The sequence below is a fragment of the Mesoplodon bidens genome (assembly GCF_964165515.1).
Source record: "Mesoplodon bidens genome assembly, chromosome: 9".
NCBI classification, from domain to species: domain Eukaryota; kingdom Metazoa; phylum Chordata; class Mammalia; order Artiodactyla; family Ziphiidae; genus Mesoplodon; species Mesoplodon bidens.
In genome coordinates, this window is record NC_138166.1 from 23,185,912 (window position 1) to 23,209,323 (window position 23,412).

A 23,412-nucleotide genomic window follows, 5' to 3' on the forward strand; every position below is an offset into this window, starting at 1 on the left:
AAACTTCAGGCAGAAAGAATTTCTTTAGAAATAAAATTACAAAGCATCTCACCAATGAAGATAGCTCAAGACTTCTTTTAAAAGGTATAAACCTTTGACTTTTAAAAGAAAAAGAATTCAGATCCAAGGCTTATATATCATAATCCAAAAATAAAACATATCAATTACTTATATCCCATAGTCTTACCTGTCCAACCAGTATAAGCAGAGCAATCATGTGGATCCGCTGTCTTCAGCCCTTCTTCCATTTGCTGTAGAAGGTCTTTAATTTTGGTCTGGATCCGCCTTGTGAAATTATTAATAATCTGAGAACCAAAAGAAGACATAAAATTAAATTGCACAAGAATAGGACAATGCTGTAGTAACTAACAGTCTAAGTTGTAAAAACAAACAGACAGAAATTATATTACCTGGACCATTTCAATGCTTCATTGGTTGGAGGGAGTCTACCTTGGTTTTACAAGGTAAGTTTTAAAATGAGAGAATGCCCTATACAGGCTCTAAGTCATAAGGAGAATTAGAATGCCCTATGTGGACTCTAAGTCATAAGTATTGTAGAATCACAAAAAATAAGTTGCAGAAATCAAAGGAAAAAACTAAAAAACATAAAAAGAGGAAAGAGATGTATTTGACCACACAAACATTTTAACTTCTTTAAGTTAAAAAACATGAGATGGTTTAAAAGTCAATGACAAGGGGAAATATGTGCAATATAAAATATTATAAATAAAAGAAGACTATATAACAATATAGAAATACACTTAAAATTATCAATGTACCTTATAAAAAGAAAAAAAATCAAATGGCAGGCATATGCAAAAATGTTCAATCACTTAGCAATTAATGAAATGCAAGTAAGTACAAATGCTATGGTTTGCCTATCAGATTAACAAATAATAAAAAAAAATTTAAATGTTAACTCCCAAGGCTGCCAGGAGCTAAGATAACAGGTATTCTTATTCACTACTGGTGATCTTTCTCAAGGGAAATTTATCAGTATTCTTAAACATGTAGTTGACAGTGTTGTCCAGATTTTGCTGTCTTTGATGATTTTTGAAGACTCCAGTTGCTACATCAATTGCTGAGGTGTATTAAAATCTCCAGTTGTGACTGTGAAATTGTCTGTTTCTCCCTTTAATTCTGCTTTTTTTTCCTTTAGTGTACTTGTAGTTCTGTCATTTGGCATAGACAAATCTAGGAATGCTAGATCTTCCTGACAGATTTTATCACAAAGAAACATCCCTCTGTGGGACTACAGGGAAAATGTTTTCATGTTACTGGACAGTTAGGGTTTTCAGGCTAAATTTTACTGAAATTTGGGATTCTGGACTAAAAGCAACCTTAGGAATTAAGTTACAATAGTATACATTGTAAAAGCCCTGGAGACGTTTTACTTAACCCCAGAGGGATGTGTCTACATTTCAAAGGGGATGAGAAGCTAGAGCAGGGAGACCCTTCCCAGTCATAGAACTGAAGACAAACGGGCCTGTCTTTTCACAGAGAGATTTATTTATATTCCAAAGACTTTGATATTTCCAATGAAACTCTCTCAGAAAGGGAAGGAGAGACAATTGTCTCCTTCCCTTGTATAAAAAGCATAGAAAACTTGTTTTTCTTCATTCTTTGCCTACAATACAGACTTTGTGTACGTAGGACATTTGACCTGGCTTTCACTGCCAAAGAGGTAAGACGTGAGACTGAGGGAACCACTCACTGGTTATTTTCTGTCTAGTAAATAAGAAATCTCTGATCCAGAAACCTCTTGTGTACATTCAGGAAAAAATTAATAAGTGTAAATATTCAAAACCTAAACCAGGATATTATCAACATCATGGCAGTACAACACATCCCTTGTTTTTGTTTTCCCCTTTAACAACAAAAATTAGGCATCCATCCACCAACGGAAGTGCCTTCGTGTGAGTTGTGGAATGCAGCACCATACACCAAGGGACCCACGGCAAATCTAGCCCACTAGAGAACTAGGTAATAAGCAGAGAGACTTCAGTACCAGCTGTGAAACCTACAGGAGACTGAATCGGTTCCAGCCCCTCAGCTACAGCCTGGGAGTGCAGGCAGAACAGTGACTTAGGCAGTCGCCTTCGGATGAGATAGCCTTTGTGGAAGTCCAGATTTCCCGAGGAGAAGTACCAACACTCCATTGGAGGAAAAAGAAAAAAAGGAGTTTGGATCCACTCAAGTGGGTAAGAGGAACAGCTTGTCTCTGCTGGCATCACCTAATGTTCAGGTATAGCATATGGCTAAATAGACGGCCCATTATTTCTCCAACTGGGGAAAGGGAGAGCCACTGAGCGACTGCCTGGTTTCTAAATCTGTGCAGGACTCTGATGAAGAGACCTATTTCTCTCATTTCTCATAATGTATCCAGAGCATTACATAGGGAGTCCAGGCCTGGGGAGAGGGAGCAAGTCAGAGAGCAGCATATAAGATTCCCAGGGCATTAAAGGAATGTAATTCCTGCCGGTCCATTTTGGACTCTACTAGGAACATGAAAAATCAAGAAGACATGACATCACCAAAAGATCACAATAATCTTCCAGTGACCAAACGTAAAGACATGAAAACCTAATATTTACACAATAAAGAATTCAAAATAGCTGCTGTAAGGAAACTCAGTGAGCTATAAAACACAGAAAGACAATTCAATGAAATTAAAAAACCAGTACGTGACGAAAATGAGAAATTTAACAAAGAAATAGAAATCACTGAAAAAAAAACAAATAGAAATTCTGGAGCTTAAGAATTTAATGAATGAAATGAAAAATGCAATAGAGAGCATCAAAAGCAGGCAGATCAAATAGAAGACAGAATCAACAATATAGACAGGAACTTAGAAAGAACCCAGTCTGAAGAGAAAAAAGAAAAAAGAATAAAAAAGAGTGAAGAAAGCCTACATGATCTATGAGACATCCTCAAAAAACCAACAGCCAAATCATTAGAGTTTCAGAAGGAAAAGTGAGGGAGAAAGGGGGCAGAAAACTTATTTAAAGAAATAATGGCTGAGAACTTGCCAAACCCGGGAAGAGATCTGCACATCAAGTTCATGAAGTTAATAAACAGACTACCCCGTTACTTCAACCCAAAATGTCCTTCTCCAAGACACATTTTAATAAACCTATCAAAAATCAGACACAAAAAGAGAAACCTAAAGATAGCAAGAGAAAAAGAAGACTGTAACCTACAAAGGAACCTCCAATGGGACACCAGTGAATTTCTCAGCAGAAATCTTACAGGCCAGGAGAGAGTGGGATGATATACTCAAAGTGATGAAACAAAAAATAAAAAAATAAAAAATACTCCATTTGGGGACTCCATGTGGGGACCTCCCTGGCGGCCCAGTGGTTAAGACTCTGCGCTTCCACTGCAGGGGGCACAGGTTCGATCCTTGATTGCGGAACTAAGATCCTGCATGCCATGCGGCGTGGCCAAAAATTTAAAAAAAACAGAAACAAAAAACTCCCTGTGGCAGTTATCCTTCCAGAATGAAGGAGAAATAAAGACTTCCCCAGACAAAGGCTGAGGTAATTCATCATCACTAGATCTGTCTAACAAGGAATGCTGAAGGAAGTTCTTCAAGCTGAAATGAGAGGAGGCTAACTAGTAATGTGAAACATAAAAAATACACTGATCAAGATAAATATAAAATCAAATTCAGAACACTGCAATATGATGGTGTGTTAACACTTAACACTAGTATAAAGATTAGAACTAGAGTATCAAAAGTAACTACAGCTACTGTAATTTGCTGATGAACACACAATATGGAAAGAGGCAAACTGTGACATAAAAAAACATAAAAGGTGGAAGAGTAAAAGGGTAGATGTTTCATATGAGATTAAAATTAAGCTGTTATCAGAGTAAAATAGACTGTTATAGCTATAAGATATTTTATGTATCTCATGAAAATCACAAAGCAAAAAATCTGAGTAGACTCCCAGAAGATAAAGATGAGGGAATCAGAAGCATACAACAGTGGGAAATCACCAATTCACAAAGGAATCCAGCAAGAGTCAAAAAGGAACAAGAAAACTACAAAACAGCCATAAAGCAGTTAAAAAGATGGCACTAGTAAGTCCTTACATATCCATAATCACTCTAAATATAAGTAGATTGAACTTCTAATCAAAAGGCAAAGAATGGCTGGATGAATAAATAACAAGACCCAACTATATGCTGCCTACAAAAGACTCACTTCAGCTTTAAGAACACACACAGCTCAAAGTGAAAGGATGGAAAAAGACATTCCACAAAGTGGAAACCAAAAGAAAGCAGGGGTAGCTGTATTTATATCAGACAAAATGACCTTAAGTAAAAAAGTCACATGAAACAAAGGTCATTATATAAAGATAAAGGGGTCAACTCCTCTGAAGAAGACATTAACAATCGGAAATACATATGTACTCAACACCAGAGCAACTAAATATATTAAGCAAATAATACCAGAGCTAAAGGGAGAAACAGACAACAATACAACAATAATAGAGGACTTTGACACCACACTGTCAGCAATGGGTAGGTCATCCAGTCAGAAAATCACTAAGGAAACACTGGACTTGAACCTTATGTTAGACCAAATGAACCCAATAGACATATATAAGACGTTCAATCCAACAACAGAATATACATTCTACTCAAGTACACACAGAATATTCTCAAGGATAGATCATATGACAGGGCACAGAACAGGTCTTAGCCAAATTTAGAAGACTGAGATCATACCAACTACCTTTACTGACACTGGTATAAAAATGGAAATCAACAACAAGAGGAAACTGGAAAATCCACATATATGAGGAAATTGAACAACATACTCCCGGACAACCAATGAGTCAAAGAAATCAAAAGGGAAATCAGACAATATCTTGAAACAAATGAAAACAGAAACACAACATTACCAAAACTATAGGATGTTGCAAAAGCAGTTCTAAGAGGGAAGTTTATAGTGATAAATACCTACAGTAAGGAAAAAGAAAGATCTTAGATAAATAAATAACCTAGCTTTATACCTCAAGGAACTAGAAAAAGAATAAACCAAGCTCAAAGTTAGTAGAAAAAAGGAAATAACAAAGATCACAGCAAAAATACATGAAATAGAAACTAGAGAAATAATAGAAAAGATTAACAAAACTAAGAGCTGTTTTCAATTAGTTAATTTATTTTTAATATTCATTTATTTATTTGGCTGCACCAGGTCTTAGTTGCAGCATGCAGGATCTTCATTGCAGCACGCAGGCTCTTTAGTTGCGGCATGCGGGCTCTTTTAGTTGCGGCATGCAGAATCTAGTTCCCCGACCAGGAAATGAACCTGGGCCCCTGCATTGGGAGCATGGAGTCTTAACCACTGGACCACCAGGGAAGTCCCTAAGAGCTGTTTTTTAAAAAGATTTTTTAAAAAATTGATAAACCCTTTAGCTAAACTAAGAAAAAGAGAAGACTCAATAAATAAAAACAGAAACTAAAGAAGAGATATTACAAGTGATACCACAGAAATACAGCTGACCCTTGAACAGCACGGATCTGAAATGCACAGGTCCACTTATATGCAGATACTTTTCAGTAGTAAATACTACAGTGCTACATGGTCCATGGTTGGTTGGATTCAGGGATGTGGAAGACTTGAGAATATGAAGGCTGACTGTAAGTTATATGCAGATTAACCCATATGCCAACAAAATGGATAACCTAGAAAACATGGATAAATTCCTAGAAACATACAACTAACCAAGGCCAAATCAGAAATAGTGGTCCAGTGGTGGTCCCTGGTGGTCCAGTGGCTAAGACTCTGTGCTCCCAACACAGGGGCCCAGGTTCAATTCCTGGTCGAGGAACTAGATCCCACATTCATGCTGCAACTAGGAGTTCGCATGCTGCAACTAAAGGTCCCACGTGCCGCAACTAAGACCCAGCTCAGCCAAATAAATAAATAAATATCTTTAAAAAGGAATAAATAGAAAGTATGAGTAAACTACTAATGTATAAGGAGATTGAATCAATAATACAAAACCTCCCAAAAAAGAAAACCCCAGACAAGATGGTTTCACTGGTGAATTCTATGAAACATTTAAAGAATAATTAGCATCAACCTTTTTCAAACTTTTTCAAATAATTGAAGAGGGAACACTCCTAAATACAAGACCAGCATTACCCTGATACCAAAGCCAGATAAGGACACTATGTGAAACAAAAGCTACACACCAATATCCCTGATGAACACGGATGCAAAAATTCTCAACAAGGTATTAGCAAAATGAATTCAAAAATACACTAAAAGGATCTTACACCATGATCAAGTGGGATTTTTCCCTGGGATACAAAGATGGTTCAATATATGCAAATCAATAAGTGTGACACAATCACATTAATAGAACAAGAGATAAAAATCATATGATCCCCTCAATAGATGCAGAAAAAGCATTTGACAAAATACAACATCCTTTCACGATAAAACTCTCAGCAAATTGGGAATAGAAGGAGAACACCTTAACATAATAAAGACCATATACTTACTATATGGTTATAGCTAACTTCATACTCAATAGTGAAAGGCTGAAAGCTTTTCCGCTACTATCAGGACCAAGACAAGGGTGCCACTCTAAGCACTCTTGTTCAACACAGTACTGGAAATCCTGGCTAGAGCAGTCAGGCAAGATAAAGAAATAAAAGGCACCCAAATTGGAAAGGAAAAAGTAAAACTGTTTATATTTACGGATATGATCTTATATACAGAAAACCCTAAAGACTCAACCAAAAAACTGATAGAACTAACCAATAAATTCAGTAAAGTTGCAGGATATAAAATCAATATACAGAAATCAGTTGTTTCTATACACTAACAACAAACTATCCAGAGAAAAAAATAAAAGTCTCATCACAATAGCATCAAAAACAACAAAATACTTAGGAATACATTTTACCAAAGAGGTGAAAGAGCTGTACTCTGAATAAGACTCTGATGAAAGAAAGTGAAGAGATAAACAAATGGAAAGATATCCTGTTTTCATGGATCAGAAAAATTAACATGTACTGCTGTTATGTGTCAAAGAGGATAGATGTCTGATTCTCCATCCAACTGTTTAACAAGTTTTTGACTCCAAGTTAGTAATTTAAGTCTCCCGTGTCTTGACCTTTGGTTTCCACCATTAATCAAAGAGATACAGAATAATTTTCATGAGAAGAAAAAAAACTACCACTTCATTACCTGATGTGGCAGAACCCATAAGGTAGTACCTAGCCCACACTTATTGCAGACACCCTTCTTCCTTATCAGAATCCTGATTAGATTCACAGCAGCAATGCATCCAACCCCAGAAGAGTTACTTGCTTTCCCAGACTGCCTTATGACCAGGGGCAGCCATATGACACAGTTCTAACCAGTGAGATGTAAGTGCAAGTCTTCTAAGGGCTCTTGGAAGGTTCTCATTTTTCTTGACAGAAGAGAAAGATACAGCTGGTACTCCCTTTTTTTTTTCTCCTTCATCCTATTGTAAAATTGGACAAGAAATCTGGGACTAGAGCAGCCATCTTATACTATAACACAAAAAATATGAGAGAAAGACCAACGTTAACTGCAGAAATCCTGAAATGAATCAACACCAAGAGTTGCCTACTTCTAGACTTCCTGTTATACAGGAAAAATAATCTAAGATACTTCCAAGTTGAGTCTTCTGTTTATTGTAGCTGAATGCAGGCCTAACACATTCATGTACAGTTTTAGCTCTGGCATGATAACTTTATTCCAAAGCATATGCTTTATTCCTCATAAATGATACTGGAGTATAGTTCTAAGGCTTACGATTACTCACTCTAATTCCTTTGAATACTTGACAAAATTCCATTGTGAAAATAATTTCTCTGCCTTCGCTTTAAGGTATTTTTTCTAGTTCCTAATTTTCTAACTCTCTGTCATCAAAGAGATTTCTAATTTGTTGATGTTGGAACCAAAGTCTCAAGAAAAAAACTTATTATGCTGTAATTCTATTTGGAGAAATTTTAACTGGTTCATCTCATTTAATAATGGTATTATTATAAAGATAACTAATAATTATTGAGCACTTTACCATATGCCTAGCACTAAGTGCTCTATGTGACATTTCAATTAATCTTCACATTACTGAATGATTCTTTTTTAGGTGAGAAACCTGAGGCCAGTCCAAGGTCACATGAGACAACAAGAGACCAAGCTTTTGGGGCTGTAGCTAGACTGTCTAATTCGAAAGTTCCTGGGCCTCCCTATGCTGAGCCCTTGTTGTGAAAATCTTTGCTTGATTTTCTATTTACAGTTTACCTTTAGATTTTTGAAAGGCTTACTACAGCTTTCACCCAATCACACCATATGAATACTATACACATCTTCCACAAAGTACAGAAACAGAACGAGTAGCTAAAGAATTTGGGAGGTTTTTCTCTGACTCAAAGATTAATTTTTAGTAATTGCACTGCAATTAGAAAGAAAATATTCTTTTCCTACATACTAGGCAATTTTCCCAAACAAGGATGCCCCAAAGTGCTATAAAGCAAAACGATGTTGGTATTTCTAATACTTACATGTTTTTCTGTATTTTTTTAATGAAAGCTGTGTTTGAGGAAATACAACCCTAAAATACAAAAATACAGAAATCGTAAAAGACATTGATCATTAATTTTAAAATTCATGATCTTAACTTCAAATAGAGGAGAGTGGAAACTCTCAAAATAGGTGTTTAACATGCACAAATAACTCCTAAAGCAAAAGGTAATGTTTGGAACAGGTATTTGTGAGCCAAACTTATGAGTCTGAATAATGCACCAGGAGAGCTTATGAATAAAATCATTTATTATACTCCTCACATAGGTGGGCACTTGTGACACTCCATCTAATTCAATCCTGATAACCCTATAACAACATTATCATCCCCGTGTTATAGACAAAGAAACTAAAGCTAACAATGACTTGTCTACATTTTTAAAGATAATAAAAATAGCTTTTTAACCCACATTTTGTGTATGTGCAATACACAGATTATACACTCCAGAATATGTGCAAATATATAGATATCAGTAATTATAAGTATATGTATACACAGGCACATATATATACATCAGCAAGTAATTCTTTTATAGGAGAGGTTTTAACAAATCTTTTTAATCCAGGGCACAGGTTGAGGAAAGTATATTTTGTAATCTCAGGTCTTGCAGGGGAAGATGCTCTGTGACAGTTTACACACATGAAGTAGATGGGCTTGGTTATTTTCAAACAAAAGTGAATAAGCAAAAGTACCCCAATCATTACCTCAAAGTGAATTACTAAAGGAGAAAAGGGGAAAAAAGTTGTATGTTTTGACAGTAAAGAATTAGATGGTGGGGGCACATCTACCCTCACTAGCAGTATTTTCAATAAACAGAAGAAGGATCATTACCTATACTGAATGTGTGTCAAGGAAATGCTGTTTGCTTAGATGTCTGAAAATAGTTCATTCTTTTAAAAATAGGTATATATTTACATAATCAGGTCTGTTTCTGTTTTTCTTGTTTCAAACTCAGTAACACTATTTAATAGAAAATATTCTAGACTACATATCCTAAACACACACATCTGTCCAATTCTGATGTACTTATTTTGTGTCATAAAAATTGATAATCTGCTGTGTATACTCTCTGGGGGATATATATATCTCATAACCACAAAAGAAGTTTATAATTGCCATAAAGAACCAAGGACAACTGCTTAGTAATGGTATATTAATAAACTGATTACAAGGGCTCAAAGCATACACAATTATAGTTAACATAAGGTTAATAGGACTTTGTGGTCAAATTATATTTATTTTTGGAAAGCTCTCGGTGAAAAACTAGGTTTCATTTTTGATTAAATAATTGTTGCACGGTATTAGCTAAAATCTAGGGAAGAGAAACGTTTTCTGAAAAGGAAACTCAGTTTGTTATATTCAATCCTATTCAAGTAAAATTGGCTCAAACCTATTCTGGCCCTAGCAGGCTCCTAGGTGGCTGCCCTACAGAATATACACCTCACCTGGGACACCCATGAAGTATATTACACAGTCTTATATTAGGCTAGAAGATTGTCTAGAGGACCTAGGTCATGACTCATATAACATTCTAGATACAGAAGAGATTTTAAAGATAAAATGATGCTATTAAATAATACATAAAAATGATTCTAATAAAAAAAAGTTTTTTATTTCAGTACATTTATTCATTCAACATTCACTGAGTATCTATTCTGTCCTAGCTCAGTATCAAGTGTGGAGATATTTTTTAAAATAATAATAATTATTATTAATAATTCAAAAATTATTAAATTAATAATTAAAATAATAATAATAATTCAAGCATATAATAATAATTCAAGCATAAGAAAAAATTCCTGTCTCAAAGAGTCAAGTGGGGAAGAGAAACAAAAATGAATCAGTCAGCCCTCACTAACCATGGATTAAACCTTCAGAGCTCCTGTTTGGGGGTTCAAGCATAAGCATGCGAATCTGAAGATCTATGTCATGATATACAACAGTTTTCAGTTTTGCTGAGGCCCCAATAAAAAGAGCAAGAGTTGACAGAACTGTGGGCAGAGAGTTTAGCTGACTTTCCAACGTCCAATAATCCTTTTTCACCTTCCCCACCATCAGCAGGCGTGTTAGTGTCCCCACTGCAGAGATGTGAGTGAGGAAAGTATGGTATGGAATTTATAAATCTGAGGACATACCCACAAGAATACTGCATGTTTGCCTATATTTTCCTCAGAAGGAAAAGGCACAAGAATAAGCATTTCTCTAAGAAGGAAAAAGTAAAGGATATGCAATATTTTTTTACATTCCACTAAAGATATAAACTTTTAAGCAATTTTTCATTACCACATTGTATGCTACAGTGACAAAAAACAGGATACGTAATAATGCTAATAGCTATCATTAACTGAACTTTTAAACTACTTACCTATATATTAGTAACTATGTGTAACAAGGTACTAATTGTATCAGTATTAGGCACCCTCTTGAGTGCTCTAAATGTATTAACTTAAACACCATAACAACCTAATGAGGAATGGGTTACTCTACAACTATATTATTATCAACTTTCAACCAATACATTATATTAAGAACTTCAATTACCTTTTCAACTTAACCGTTTACTACAAGCTGATGAGATAAATGCTATTATCCTATGTTAACGGGCATTGTTCTAAGCGTTTAAATGCATTAATTAAATAGTCATAACCTATTAGGAAGGTACTATCATTGCCCAAATTACTTGCCCAAAGGCCATAGCTAATAAGTGGCAGAAAAGTAGGAGTCAAACCCAGGTCTATCCAAGTTCTCCCCTGCTCTATACTCCACATCTTATTCCCAACCGATGGGAAACGCTGATTTGCAATATTTTTGTAGTCTCCCCTACATAACCTTCCCCTTATGCTTTTATGTCAGTATCTTTCCATATCAGGAATTGAAAACTGGCTGGAGGTTAAAATTAAAAGAAAATTCAACAAGCTGTAGAGCAGTGCTCCTCCAATATAATGGGCACATGGACTGTCTGGCCTGGGAATTTGGTTAAATGCAGGTTCCGGTTCTTTAGGTGTAGGGTGGAAGCTGCATTTTCTAACAAGCATTCAGGAAAGGCTGATGTTTTGGGTCCAAAAATCTCACTTTGAGGAGAAAGGCTGTAGAGTATATTCCCTCCCTTACCCCCATTTTAGCTCATCTGAATGAAAGAAAAATTATTGGGTTGGCAAAAAAGTTCGTTTGGGTTTTTCCGTTAGATGTTACCAAAAAACCCAAACGAACTTTTTGGCGGACCCAATATATTTTCTGGGCAACTGAAAAGTGCTATTTCCTTATGCTTCCATGATATATTATGACATTCAACAAATTTTGAAGTGAAAAGCAAAAATACAGAAAATTAAGGGAAAAGTATAAAATGAAGAATTTCCAACAGCTCAAGATAATGTCAAGTTATAGATTCCAAGTAAAAATTCTCTTTATCTTCATTTTTGTATGGAAAAAGTTTTAAAATCCTTAGGGCCCATCAAGTCCTTTAGAATTGGCTCCAATCTACCTTTTCAGCCCCGTTACCACCCAATGTTCTTCACGCTCCCTCCTCTGCAGTCAGATTCTACTCCCTGCCTTTCCCCTCACGCAGCGCTCCCCCTTAGCCTGGCAAAGCCCCACTGTTAGATTCAGTAGCAGAAGCCACTGGACTGAGGTGGCTCCAAAGCCCTGGGAGTGTAGTAAGCAAACCAAAACCTGAGCCCGTAGATGCCTCAAGGTTATGAAATCAAAACACCAAGGACAACCAACCACAAACAGCTAGGCTTTAAGCTACAGCCAATCAAGAATGTCCTTGCTTTGCTTCCACACTTCTTCTACAGAGCTGACCCTTAAAGAAGACAGGTTTGAACTGCTTGGGTCCACCCGCATGGGGATTTTTTTCAACAGTGAATACTACAGTACCACACAATCCCTAGTTGGTTGAATCCACGGATAAGGAACCACAGATGTGGAGGAAATTCAGTACAGAAGAACGACCTATGCAGAATTAAGTTATGGGGACATTCGACTGTTCGGAGGGTCAGGGGCCCAACCCCCTCACTGTTCCCCTGGCTCGTCGGAAAAATGCTCCTAACCACTTCCAGTTTGGCGCTGCCTGATTCAAATCCATTTGTGCTCACTAAACTCTTAACATTTGTAATATGCCTCAGTTTATCTTTTGACAGTTCCGCTGTCAGAAGAGGAAATCGAAGGAGACCCTTGACAGCCCCCAGGAGGTCCTCTCATTAAAACAGGCCAAGTTTACTGAGATGACTTATTTTGCAAACAAATTAGCCTTACTTTGATTATCTTTAATAGAAATGAGGGTGATTGTAGAGAAAAAAAATTGTTTCAGTAGAAAATTGTAACACAACCATGTGCATATGAGATTTTAGTCCTGTTCGTTGCCTTTGAGGTTTGCTATATACCTGTAAACTGGACTGGATCCTGAATTCTTCCAGCTTCTTCAAATACCTGGCTATGACTCTCCAAACTATCAATAATATTTCCAGTTTTCTCCCACCTTTCTGATCTGGAATCACTAAGAACAAAGATTGCCCTTGAACTTCCTTGAAGGGCCCCTCCTCAAACCCAGATGGAAGCCAAATTTCAGGACCCTGAACCTTAGATCCACATCCCTCAACTAAAAAGGGCTCCTCCAGACTCTTGGAATGCACACCAGGTGAAGATCTAAAGTGAAACTGACCAGGGAGGTTCCTCCCCAGAAGCAGATGGCATCTCCCAAGATCCCAGAACAAGATCTTTGTCTCCAATATAAAAACCTTTATTCCTTTTGCCACTTCACTACTTGCTTTTTCTCTCTGCTAATGCACAAGAAGATAATGCTCCTTAGCTCTGGCAACTATCACTGAATCTACTGCCAAGACCATAGCTGCACAACAAAAGTCTCTAGGCTTTCTTGCTAAGGTGGTTCTAGATAATAGAATTGCTTAGATCACTTACTGGCTAAGCAAGGAGTGGGCACCAAAGCAAATACTTCCTGCTGTACCTCGATCAACCCCTCTGATATTTTAGCAAATGTAAGAAATTAGCAAATAAGCTACTTGGCTAAAACAGGTTGATATCCCTTCAGGTATATTCTTTGATTTATTTGATACCAACTGGCTTGGTTCATGGGGGCCCTGGCTTAGGATTAGTCTTCAGTCTCTGTGTTATTGTCCTCATAGTTGCCAACAGTCTCCCTGGTGGGCGACATTCTCTCAACCGTCTTAAACGCATGTTCACAGCCATCAGCAGTACATCAAGCGGTCTCACTGCTCTTGGAGAAACAGAAACAAGTGAGCAAAGAGATGAACAGCAAAAGCAATTCTTCCATGGACCTGACACCACACCCTGTGAGTTTCACAATGAGACAAGAGCAACTTAACTCTGATGGTGACCGAGGGTGGCGCTTATACACCATCTGAGATCAATCTCTCATGTACGAGAGCGTGACCAAAAGGGGTATTGTTAGATTAATTAAACAAGGAGACCATTAGGCTGAGGTGGCTCTACTGCCTTGGCAGCCTCTGTAAGCAAACTAAAAGCTAAGGCTGTAAATGCCTCAAGGTTACAAAAGCAAAACCTAAGGACAACCAATCACAAAGCGCCAACTGGGCTTCAAGCTATAGCAACTGGATTCCTGACCCTCAGAAACTATGTGAGCTAATAAATTTTTATTAAATTATTAAGTTTGGGGATCATTTCTTACATAGCCATAGATGGATAGTAACAGTGGCTTCTCCCTTGAGTGCCCTCTTAGCCCTAGGAATGGGGCTGCGCCTCATATAGGCTATTCCTATATTCTTTAGAGTTCTCTTTACTTCTTATGAGGCAACCTCTCGTTACTCCAATCTCTTTATGGTTAGGAATAATTCTTTATATTAAACTTTCCCTATCAAATCACTGTGTGGTTTCTACCTCCTGAGTGCATCCTTGATGATACCGCAGATAAACGGGACGCTGCTCATCAGAGAAGCACTCTTTGAGAAACACTGGTGTACGTTAACCACGATTCAGCTCCTGAAGTTCATGGCCACGACGAAATCAAGCAAAAAGAAGGGAAGAAATGGCTGTTAGAGAAGTAGCCAACAGTGCTGACTTTAGATACCTTCCATAATTTAAAAAACAAGAACAAAAAAAGCTGCTATGACACTGGTTCACTGCTTTTCATAGTATCTGGACTGATGTTGTCAAAATGTTACAAAAGCCTACTTACAGAAACATAATTCAGTGAAGTAGACTTAATCTGGTTTTAGAATTTGAGGTGAATTTTACTGATTGATTACACCACAACATATACACAGCTAACCTAAACAGGATCAAATAAGTGACTTCAAGAATACTTAGTAATAAAGTTACTGTGTTGGTAGATTTTACGTAATCTTTTCTCACTAACAGCACACATCATCATGATAAAATTATTCCTCAGTGCCTAATTTACAAATTATACTCTGCATTAATTTCCTAGGGTGCCGAAACAAATTGAGTGGCTTAAAACAACAGAAATTTACAGTCTCACAGTTCCCGAGGCCATAAGTCCAAAATCAAGGGTTGGCAGGGCCATGTTCCCTCTGAGACTCTGGGCAGAATCCTTCCTTGCCTCTTCTAGTTTCTGGTGTTTGCTAGCAAGCTCTGACATTCCTTGGCTTACAAATGCATCACTCTAATCTCTGCTTCCATCATTCCATGGCCATTTTCTCTCTCCCTGTGTGTCTCTGTCTCTCTTCTAAGGACACTAGTTTATATTGGATTAAGAGCCTACCTTACTCCAGCATGACCTTACTTTAATTACACCTAACATAACCTTATTCCCAAGAGTCACATTCTGACATTCCACAGGTTAGGACTTCATCTATTGGGGAGACACAATTCAACTCATAACACCCTCATTTTCATGAAACTTCATGTATATCACAACAAATGCATAGTTTGACAACTTCTATTTGAATTATTCTTAATATTCTAAGAATTAAAGATGTAATAATCTGTTAATCACAATCTATCAATACAGAAGGCAGGGGAACTTAATTCATGTTCATTTCATTTTACGACTTCCCTAAATCTAAGCATTCTTTCTCTTACCTTAAGTGGGGTCTGGCTGCTTGCTGCTCTAAAACCAATACTCTAGAGGTAAGGCTAGTGGAAATGAAAGTTTGCTTTATTTTGGAGGCTGGCAAACCAAGGGAGGGGGTATTCGTGTCCAAAGGCTGACGCCCCCCGCCCCCAAGGATGACCAGTGGGTAAGAGCTTTTAAAGGTGAGTTTCTGGGGTGTGTACGTGGAAGCAGGGGGCTACATGCAGAAACAGCATGGTCAGCTCTGACAGTCATCTTGAAATTGGTCATGTGGTGGTCTGATCAACATCATCTTGATTGTTTTAACAACACTTAGTTTTCAGTTCCAGGGTCGGTTTGCTCCCATTTCTTTGAGGCCAGTTCTCAGAATTGTGGCAGCTGATGTCATGGCTACAGTCTGGTCATCATGTGGTTCACTTCTTCTACCTGGTGGGGCTTTCCATCTCTACAAAACAGCTCAAAGGCCATGGCCCAGAATACTATCTACAGCCCTTGAGGAGGAACTAAAGGTCCTTCACTTTGCTTCATGACTAAACTATTATTATTTTGTCCTGTTTCACTGCTTTCCTTTGCTTCTGCATTTTCTCACTTCTCTAATTCAACTTATTCTTTGACTGCAGGTTTTCTACAGACGAAAGGTGGGCTGAGGACATGGGCCGGGGGCAGCGGTGCGGGCCACAGGGTCCTGCTCTATTTCATGTCCACCTTTCAAAATCAGAAATCCCTCTCTCCCTTTAATGTGCTCTCATTTTTATGTTCAAGAACATGAAAAAACTCTTCCCCTTTCCTTTAGCATATAACAACGACCACTGGCATGGGTCCCCCACCCTGACTTATTTTAACTGTTTAACTGCATGGAGATATCACAAGCCTCATTAGTTATTTGTGGTTTAATTTTCTTTTACATAAGCCCGTTTGGTATGTAGTTGACGTCAACATTATGTTTACTGGATATAAAAGGTTAAGAAGAAAAACATGTCATTTCAGAACCAGTGTTTATCTCCTTCTCTGAGGTAGAAAATGAAACTCAACTGTTCTCACCTCTTCACTGTTCTCAGGGAGACTCAAATCGTGGTTCCTTTCACTTATCTTTAAACTGCAGTGGTTCCTTTCACTTATCTTCAAACTGTCTCCTTACTCTAAGGATAATATTGAGACAGCAACTGATAATATGTATGAATGACAGATTTTTCAAATGTTTGCCAGAGACTTATTTTTACTACAAAGGATTTAAACACCAAGTCACAAACACAACAGAAATGTATGTGAAAACAAAAGAAATCCAGAGAAAAATCAGTGCTGACATATGAATTCTAAACCACGAGCGCTGACTTTTCCAGAGGAAGAATGAGGATACAGTTATTGGGGGGCTTACCAGCTACCACGTAAGGCAGTTTGACAGACCATTTGATATACTTTAATTCAATCACTAACATCCCTATGAGTTAGGAATTGTTCTCCAGATTTGAATTACATACAAGAAGAGCGAGTTTAGAGAAGACACTTGCCTAAAATTCTATGTTCAGACCAATAACAGCTCTTTCAAAATTGCCTTCATTGGGGCGAACTAATACCTTTTCAAACACAAAATACATGGGGAGCCAGGGAGGTAAAGTGGGAGTTGGAACAGAGATCAGCGGAAACACAGGAACCTAACAGGTGAACGCGCGGTTTTACCAAAACGAGAACAGCTGTGCCGATATTCACGTATTCCTTCCTGTCCACCTTCCCCCTACCGAGTTAGCTTGTTCACACGTATCCCACTTCCGACTCCTGGGCGCACATACCAGAACCATTACAGTGACACTACTGTGCAGAAACAAGGCCTTTTGGTTGCTGTTCCCAAGCCCTACATTCCAAGGGCAGGGGACCGGAGGCCAGGGCTGACGATAACCTCGGCCCCAAGGAAAGTGCCAACAGGCGGTCAGCAGGTACGCTTTACAGCTCTGGGGGCGGGCCCTCGCTGGTAAACAAGTCTGCACCTCAACAGACCCCGGAGACCTGACCCGCACTTCCGAGAGCCCCGAAAGAGCGTATTTCAAAGGCACGGGGGGCCAGGAGGCGCCTACCAGGAGGAAAGCGGCTAACAACGCAGAGCTCCACAGCCTTCCAGGGCCACATCGCCCGGGAAGGACCGCAGCTCGGCGCCCGCGCGCTGGGAGCTCGCCGGCCCCGGACCGCCCAGCGGCGGAACCCAGGGCCTTGACCCAGGAGCAGCGCGCGGCGCGGGTGGGTGACTTCCGCGCGGCGAGGGGGCGGCGGGTGGACGCTACCACCGCCGGCGCTCTCCCTCCCCCAACGCCTGGCGCGGCCCGAGTCCGGCCGCCGGTCGCCGACTCACCTTCCCATCGCTGTCGAAGGGGAGGCCGAGCTCGTCGGGAGTGAGCTGGGGGCGAGCACTTGGCGGCTCCTCAGCCGGCACGGCGGCGGCGGCCTCGTAGTCCGGGAAGGGGTTGGGAAAAGCCCGCTCTTCCATATCCGCGTCCCCGCCCAACTGCAACTTAAGCCTCCGGGACATGGTCTCGCCCATGTCGGCCGCGCGCCCTGCCCTCCGCGGGGCCGCGCGGTACGGCGAGCGAGCGGGGACAAGCCTCCTCCGAGGCGCTTGGGCCCGGCCGCGGGCGGGTCTCAGGCAAGCCCTAAGGAAGGCGGCGGGCGCCCCGCCCCGCCCCGGCTCTAGACGGGCCCTCGGGGAGGCTGCGGCGGTTCGCAGTAACCGGGGCGCCGCGGTAGCGGGGTGCCCTCCGAGGAGTAGGCTTCGGCCAGCGGCGCCGCAAGGGCAGCGTCTCCGGGGAGGGCGCTGTCCCTCCCAGTCATCCCGCCGTCGGGGGGGAGGGGGGTCTGGAGGAGGAGCCACCGCCTTTTCTTTTTCCCTTTTAGGTTTTAAGCCCCTTTGTTTTGAATAATCGGGTATCTTTGGTAGCAGCACGTAATGTGAAGGCATCCTTAATCACCTAAATAGTTCATTGACTCCCCCAGGCTCGTCCAATATTAGTTTAATTGCCCAGGAGCATAACATGTATAATAATAAAAGGACACAAGCAAGTACATCTGCATTTATGTAATCACAACATAGTTAGCAGCCTTTATTGGTTCTCTTTGTTCTTCTTGTTGTTTCTTTAATTATTTGAAACTAAATAGATGTAATGATTTCTCCTCGAGGGAAATATATTATTCCCCCCCCCTTTTTTTTTCCATTTAAACATTGAATGCCAGATGGTACTAGGTGATGACAAAAGATAGTTTCTACCCTCGGGATTCCAAGTTAGTGGGTGAGAAAAGTAAGCATAGCTTAGCATGATGTGGATACTTTTCTGAAACCAAGCAAGGTATACATTAATATATCAAAAAGTGACATGATAGAGGAAAACAGTACCAAGCACTGGAAAGGCTCCATCCTCCTGCCTCTGTGGCCTGGCTTCCCACTCCTGTCTGTCCTGTTGTCTCCCCCAACTGTACAAGGATGCACATGTGAAACAGCCCCTACCTATAGGATGACCCTGGGAAATTCCACTGTTGGAAAAAATCATTATAAAGGGGTAAATATATATCCTTAGAGTTCAAGGAAACAGAACTGATATAACGGGGATGCCTTAAGGGGCCCGCTCCACTCTTCTGCTTCATTCGTTTGTCCCGGGGTCCATCTTTCTCCCACCCTCGGTCAAGGACATTTTCTAACTGCTCCTGAATTCTGATACTTTTACCATATCGGAAATTCAGTCCCCTTGTTAGGTAGTTAGTCAGACATTAGCAGCAAGGAGGTGACAGTGGCGAGAAAGACAAGGAGAAATCGAGTCACACACCTAGCCATCTGGGGACCCTCCCCTGACCCCCCCAGAACGGGCGAAACTATGGTCGTGTGGTGAGCAACTTATCCTGATAAAGAGAGGCACAGTGATACGAGGGCGACTTCCCTGGGCTGCGCATGCCCAGACCACACAGGCATATAACCTATAGTGAACCCGAACTCATTATACCATAATTATAATAAAATCTAATGTGAAAAAAAATCTACATGTGGTTTTGCCCCCCTGCCCCCCAGTGGGAGTTTCTTAGCGATTCAAGGGTGAGAGCATCCACAGCAGTAAACTTGTTCCATAGCTCGGGACTGTCAATCAAATAATGATCCCCTGTCACTCACCCCCGCCTCCCTGCAAAATGCTCCTTAAAAGCGCTCTTAAAAATAAAATAAAATAAATAAAAAGTTTAAAAATTAAAAAAAAAATTTAAAAAGCGTCCTTAAGCCTGTACAGGGATGCTGCTTTCAATTCACAGAAACAGCTTGCTCGCTCACTCTCTCTCTACTTTTGCTTCGATGAACTTTGCTTTGGGCTTCCTTCACTTCGCTGAAACAGCCCGCTCTCTCTCTCTCTCTCTCTCTCTCTCTCTCTCCCTCTCTGAGAGTGTACCTATGCTTAAATAAACTTTGCTTTGTGCTTAAGCTTAACGTGGTAGTTTGCAATTCTTTGCTTACTATCGTGAAACGAGATTGCTGCTCCGGGCCTTCCGTTGACCTCCTCGGTTGAAGCTACTTTGTTACAACGCAAGTCCTCACGGTGACACCCGAACCACTGAGGCTGACCTGTCTTAGGAGCCATCCCTCTCCCACCTCAGGGACTTTACTACACAGAATAACCCACAGCAGGCGTTTCCCAAAGCCTGCGTTATGTAGACCCTAACACCACAGGTAGGTGCAGCAGAAACATCCACTGCTGGCTTTGTTATGTTAAGCCTGGTGACCTTTGATCTCCCTCTACCCCTGTTGACTGAAAAAAAAAAAAAAAAAAAGCACAACCTAAAAGTTGAGAATTATGTTTTATTCGGTGGCCTTACTGAGGACTATAGCCTGGGATGGCAGCCCCTCAGAGAGCTCTGAGGAACTGTTCCAAAGAGGTAAGCTAGGAGCTGGCATATATAGGAGTTTGCTGAAAAAAACAAAACAGAACAAACCCTGTTGTTGAATATGAAAAGATTACTGCAAATCACACACACACACACAAACCCCAGACATCGCAAATTAATGATTTTAGGCTCATTGACATTATTCCTTTGGTCTGCAACTTAACTGTCTGGGGCCAGTATCCTGCTTTTCTCCATCCTGAATCCCCTCAGGGTGCACCATTGGGAACGGCTGCACTGGCTGAGGGCTTGATGGTCAGAACATTCCCCGTTTACTGGAATGGCAGGGCAACATTGTGTCCACAACCTGGTACGAGGTAAAGACAGGTTTTCTCATTCTTCTTAAAATCTTGGGCATAACCGTGGATAACTATTGGCAAGTACACAAACTTGTCCTAAGGACAACCGGTATGTTCGAAGACCGAAATATCTAAACCCAGTTTAAGGAATTGGCAAATTTTCCTAAATGCTGTCCGATATGCAGGTTCCTGCCCTCAGTGGAGATTTCACTTACTGATTACATTATTTTTCAAGAAGTGACTGTCTCCTTTCTTCACCTTCTTGTCTCCAAGAGGCTTCTTAATGCAGGAGGTATGGGGATCCGTTCTGCCCTTTCAAACCTCAGGACCATCCCCCTCTGGTGTACACTCTTTAGTAGTACAAAGACTCGGCCAGTGCTTTGAATTACAACATTTTAATTATTTTAGGCCAAAGCAAATTCTTAAACAGGGAGGGCATCCTCCCCAGCCCTTCTATGTAAGTGAGATGGAGACAGTACAAGGATTAGCTAAATGCCCATCCGAAACAAATCCCAGGAGTGGTAAGGACAATTTGCAAGTGACCTGTCCTTTCTTTCAAAGGAATCTAACTGGGAGAGGGGCGCCTCTGTGTTCCCTGGCTGAAACCTAGGGCACCACTCAAGGTTGGGAACTCTGAAAGGGCCCAGGGAGTGAGACTTCTCCCTGTCACAGCAGGTTTTCCTGAGGGAGGGCAGAGGGCTGCATGGCTGAGAAACTTCCAGATGGCATGCATGTTGGCAGGGGGTCAGGGGAAGGAACATTTGTTGATGACACATGAAGGCCTGAGGCTTTGTTTGTTTTTGATTTATTAAGTGTTTTTATTATATTTATTCTTCATGTTTGTCATCTGACAGGATTTAGATTTGCCCATGTTCCTCAGCTACCAGTGAGTCCTCTGGTCCCATTGCCAGAGCTGCCCAGGCTTTCATTAAGAAGGCTTTTCCTTTGGATGGTACGAGGGGAAGTCCCAGCAGGCAGACCAGCAAACTCCCTTTGTCTTTCACTGCATTTTCCTCTGAGATTTCCCTACACTTTGTCCATCCATCAGGGTCCAAGTTGTTAGCTAGTTGGGGAAAGAAACAAGCCCAGGGGTATAGGGGAGGGGTTTGCTTTAGCCCCTTTCTCTGTTGATACATAAGACGGTTCCTTCCAGCTGCAATCCATATATAGGACCTATGTATGCTCTACAGCCCCGATTTAAGACAAATTTGATCCCTTAAGCTGGCAGTTCTCAAAGTATGATCAGAGACCCTTTTGGGTGGCTATGAAGCCAACACTAGTTTTTGGTTTTTTCATTTTGAGAATAATTTAATATGTTAACTTTAACATAAACTATTATATCTTAATATCATTATTTTAAGTGTGAAGAAACAGATCCTTACAAGACCAAAATAACATACAAGCCATAAGGTGGGTTTCTCCCTTTTCCTTTTTTTAAAATTTAAACAAATGTTCACCAGGCCAGTTCAACAAGTAAGGCAAATAACATGGATATGAACGCTGCAGTTCGCAATATACCACATCTAGAACTTAGGGAGGTGCATTAGACAGAAGGGGTAGTCATTCTAATTAGACAATCAAGTAACATCATGACAAATGGATTTGCAGCATCAAAACTGTTCATTTAGATTTCTTATCTCTTAGTGACCAGAGGTCCCACATTGTCTCCAGTCTTTTTAATATCGACCAAGGTTAGGGGCCGTCCCCAAACAATAGAAATTGACTAGAGGCTGGTCAAGGCTTTATTGGGCCCCCTGCTGCAGCAGGAGGAAGAACAAGTATCAGGTTTCCCTGCTTGCTTCCCGGGGGGTTGGGGAGTGGGGGGCTCTGTGGTGCAAGCTGTTTCCTTATATGCGGAGCGAGCAAGGGTGTATCCAGGGGTCAGGCCAGAGGGACGGCTTAGGTTGTTTGCTCACCCCTTAGGTGGTATTGAGTGCAGGGGGCACGTGCAGTGCCCTGCTTTTGCTCCTGATACCCTGTTTTTGCTGCCAGCTCTTCAGAAGTGGCAGTTGGGCTTTTTTGGGTCTTTTGTATCTTTTGTCCAGAATTTGCCCCAACTGCACGTGCACACAGTTATTTTTAGTCCCATATAGTTTCTTTGTATCTTGTTGCTCTAGGAGCCGATTGTCCAGGTGCAAGCACGGCAGCCCTGCAGCAGAGGGTCCCAGGTCCCAGCCTGTCTCATTTTTGTTGTGTTTTGTGTGAAATCCGTTACAGAATGGAAACCTTTTGGACCTCCAACAATGGCAGGAGTACAGATCAGTGTTGTTTTTCTGGATATGAAAGCTGCAATGATCTTTAACATAAAATCTTTTGTAAGCTAGATAACCAACTGCAGCTGTCCCAGCAGCAATGGTAACTGGTGCTCTGGTAGTCAGACATGTCACTCATACACGTGCACAGGACACTGAGCTGGTGTCATCTGCGAGAGGAGTGCCCGTGAACTACCACCTCTCATGAGTGTACCGTGGGGTTTTCCAGAGGCAACATGATACATGATGTCATAGCGGATTAAGTAGAGAAGCAGCCAGGTGAAAAGATTTGCAAAAATATAAAACAATGCCCCTTTTCTCATGCATGTTATTTTTGTTAACATCTTTAT

The 23,412-nt window shown here is 40.5% G+C and overlaps 1 protein-coding gene across 1 annotated transcript in view; it reads right to left on the minus strand.

Moving 5' to 3' along the window:
* Positions 1-18,375, minus strand: part of LANCL2 (LanC like glutathione S-transferase 2) — a 60,828-nt gene extending 42,453 nt beyond the window's left edge. Inside the window, exons 1-2 of the mRNA XM_081244820.1 lie at positions 17,954-18,375; positions 188-305 (exon numbers count right to left, since the gene is read on the minus strand). Coding sequence (XP_081100946.1) covers positions 188-305; positions 17,954-18,142 — 307 coding nt within the window. The 5' untranslated portion in view covers positions 18,143-18,375. The remainder of the gene's footprint in view (positions 1-187; positions 306-17,953) is intronic.
* Between the last annotated feature and the right edge of the window lie 5,037 nt (positions 18,376-23,412).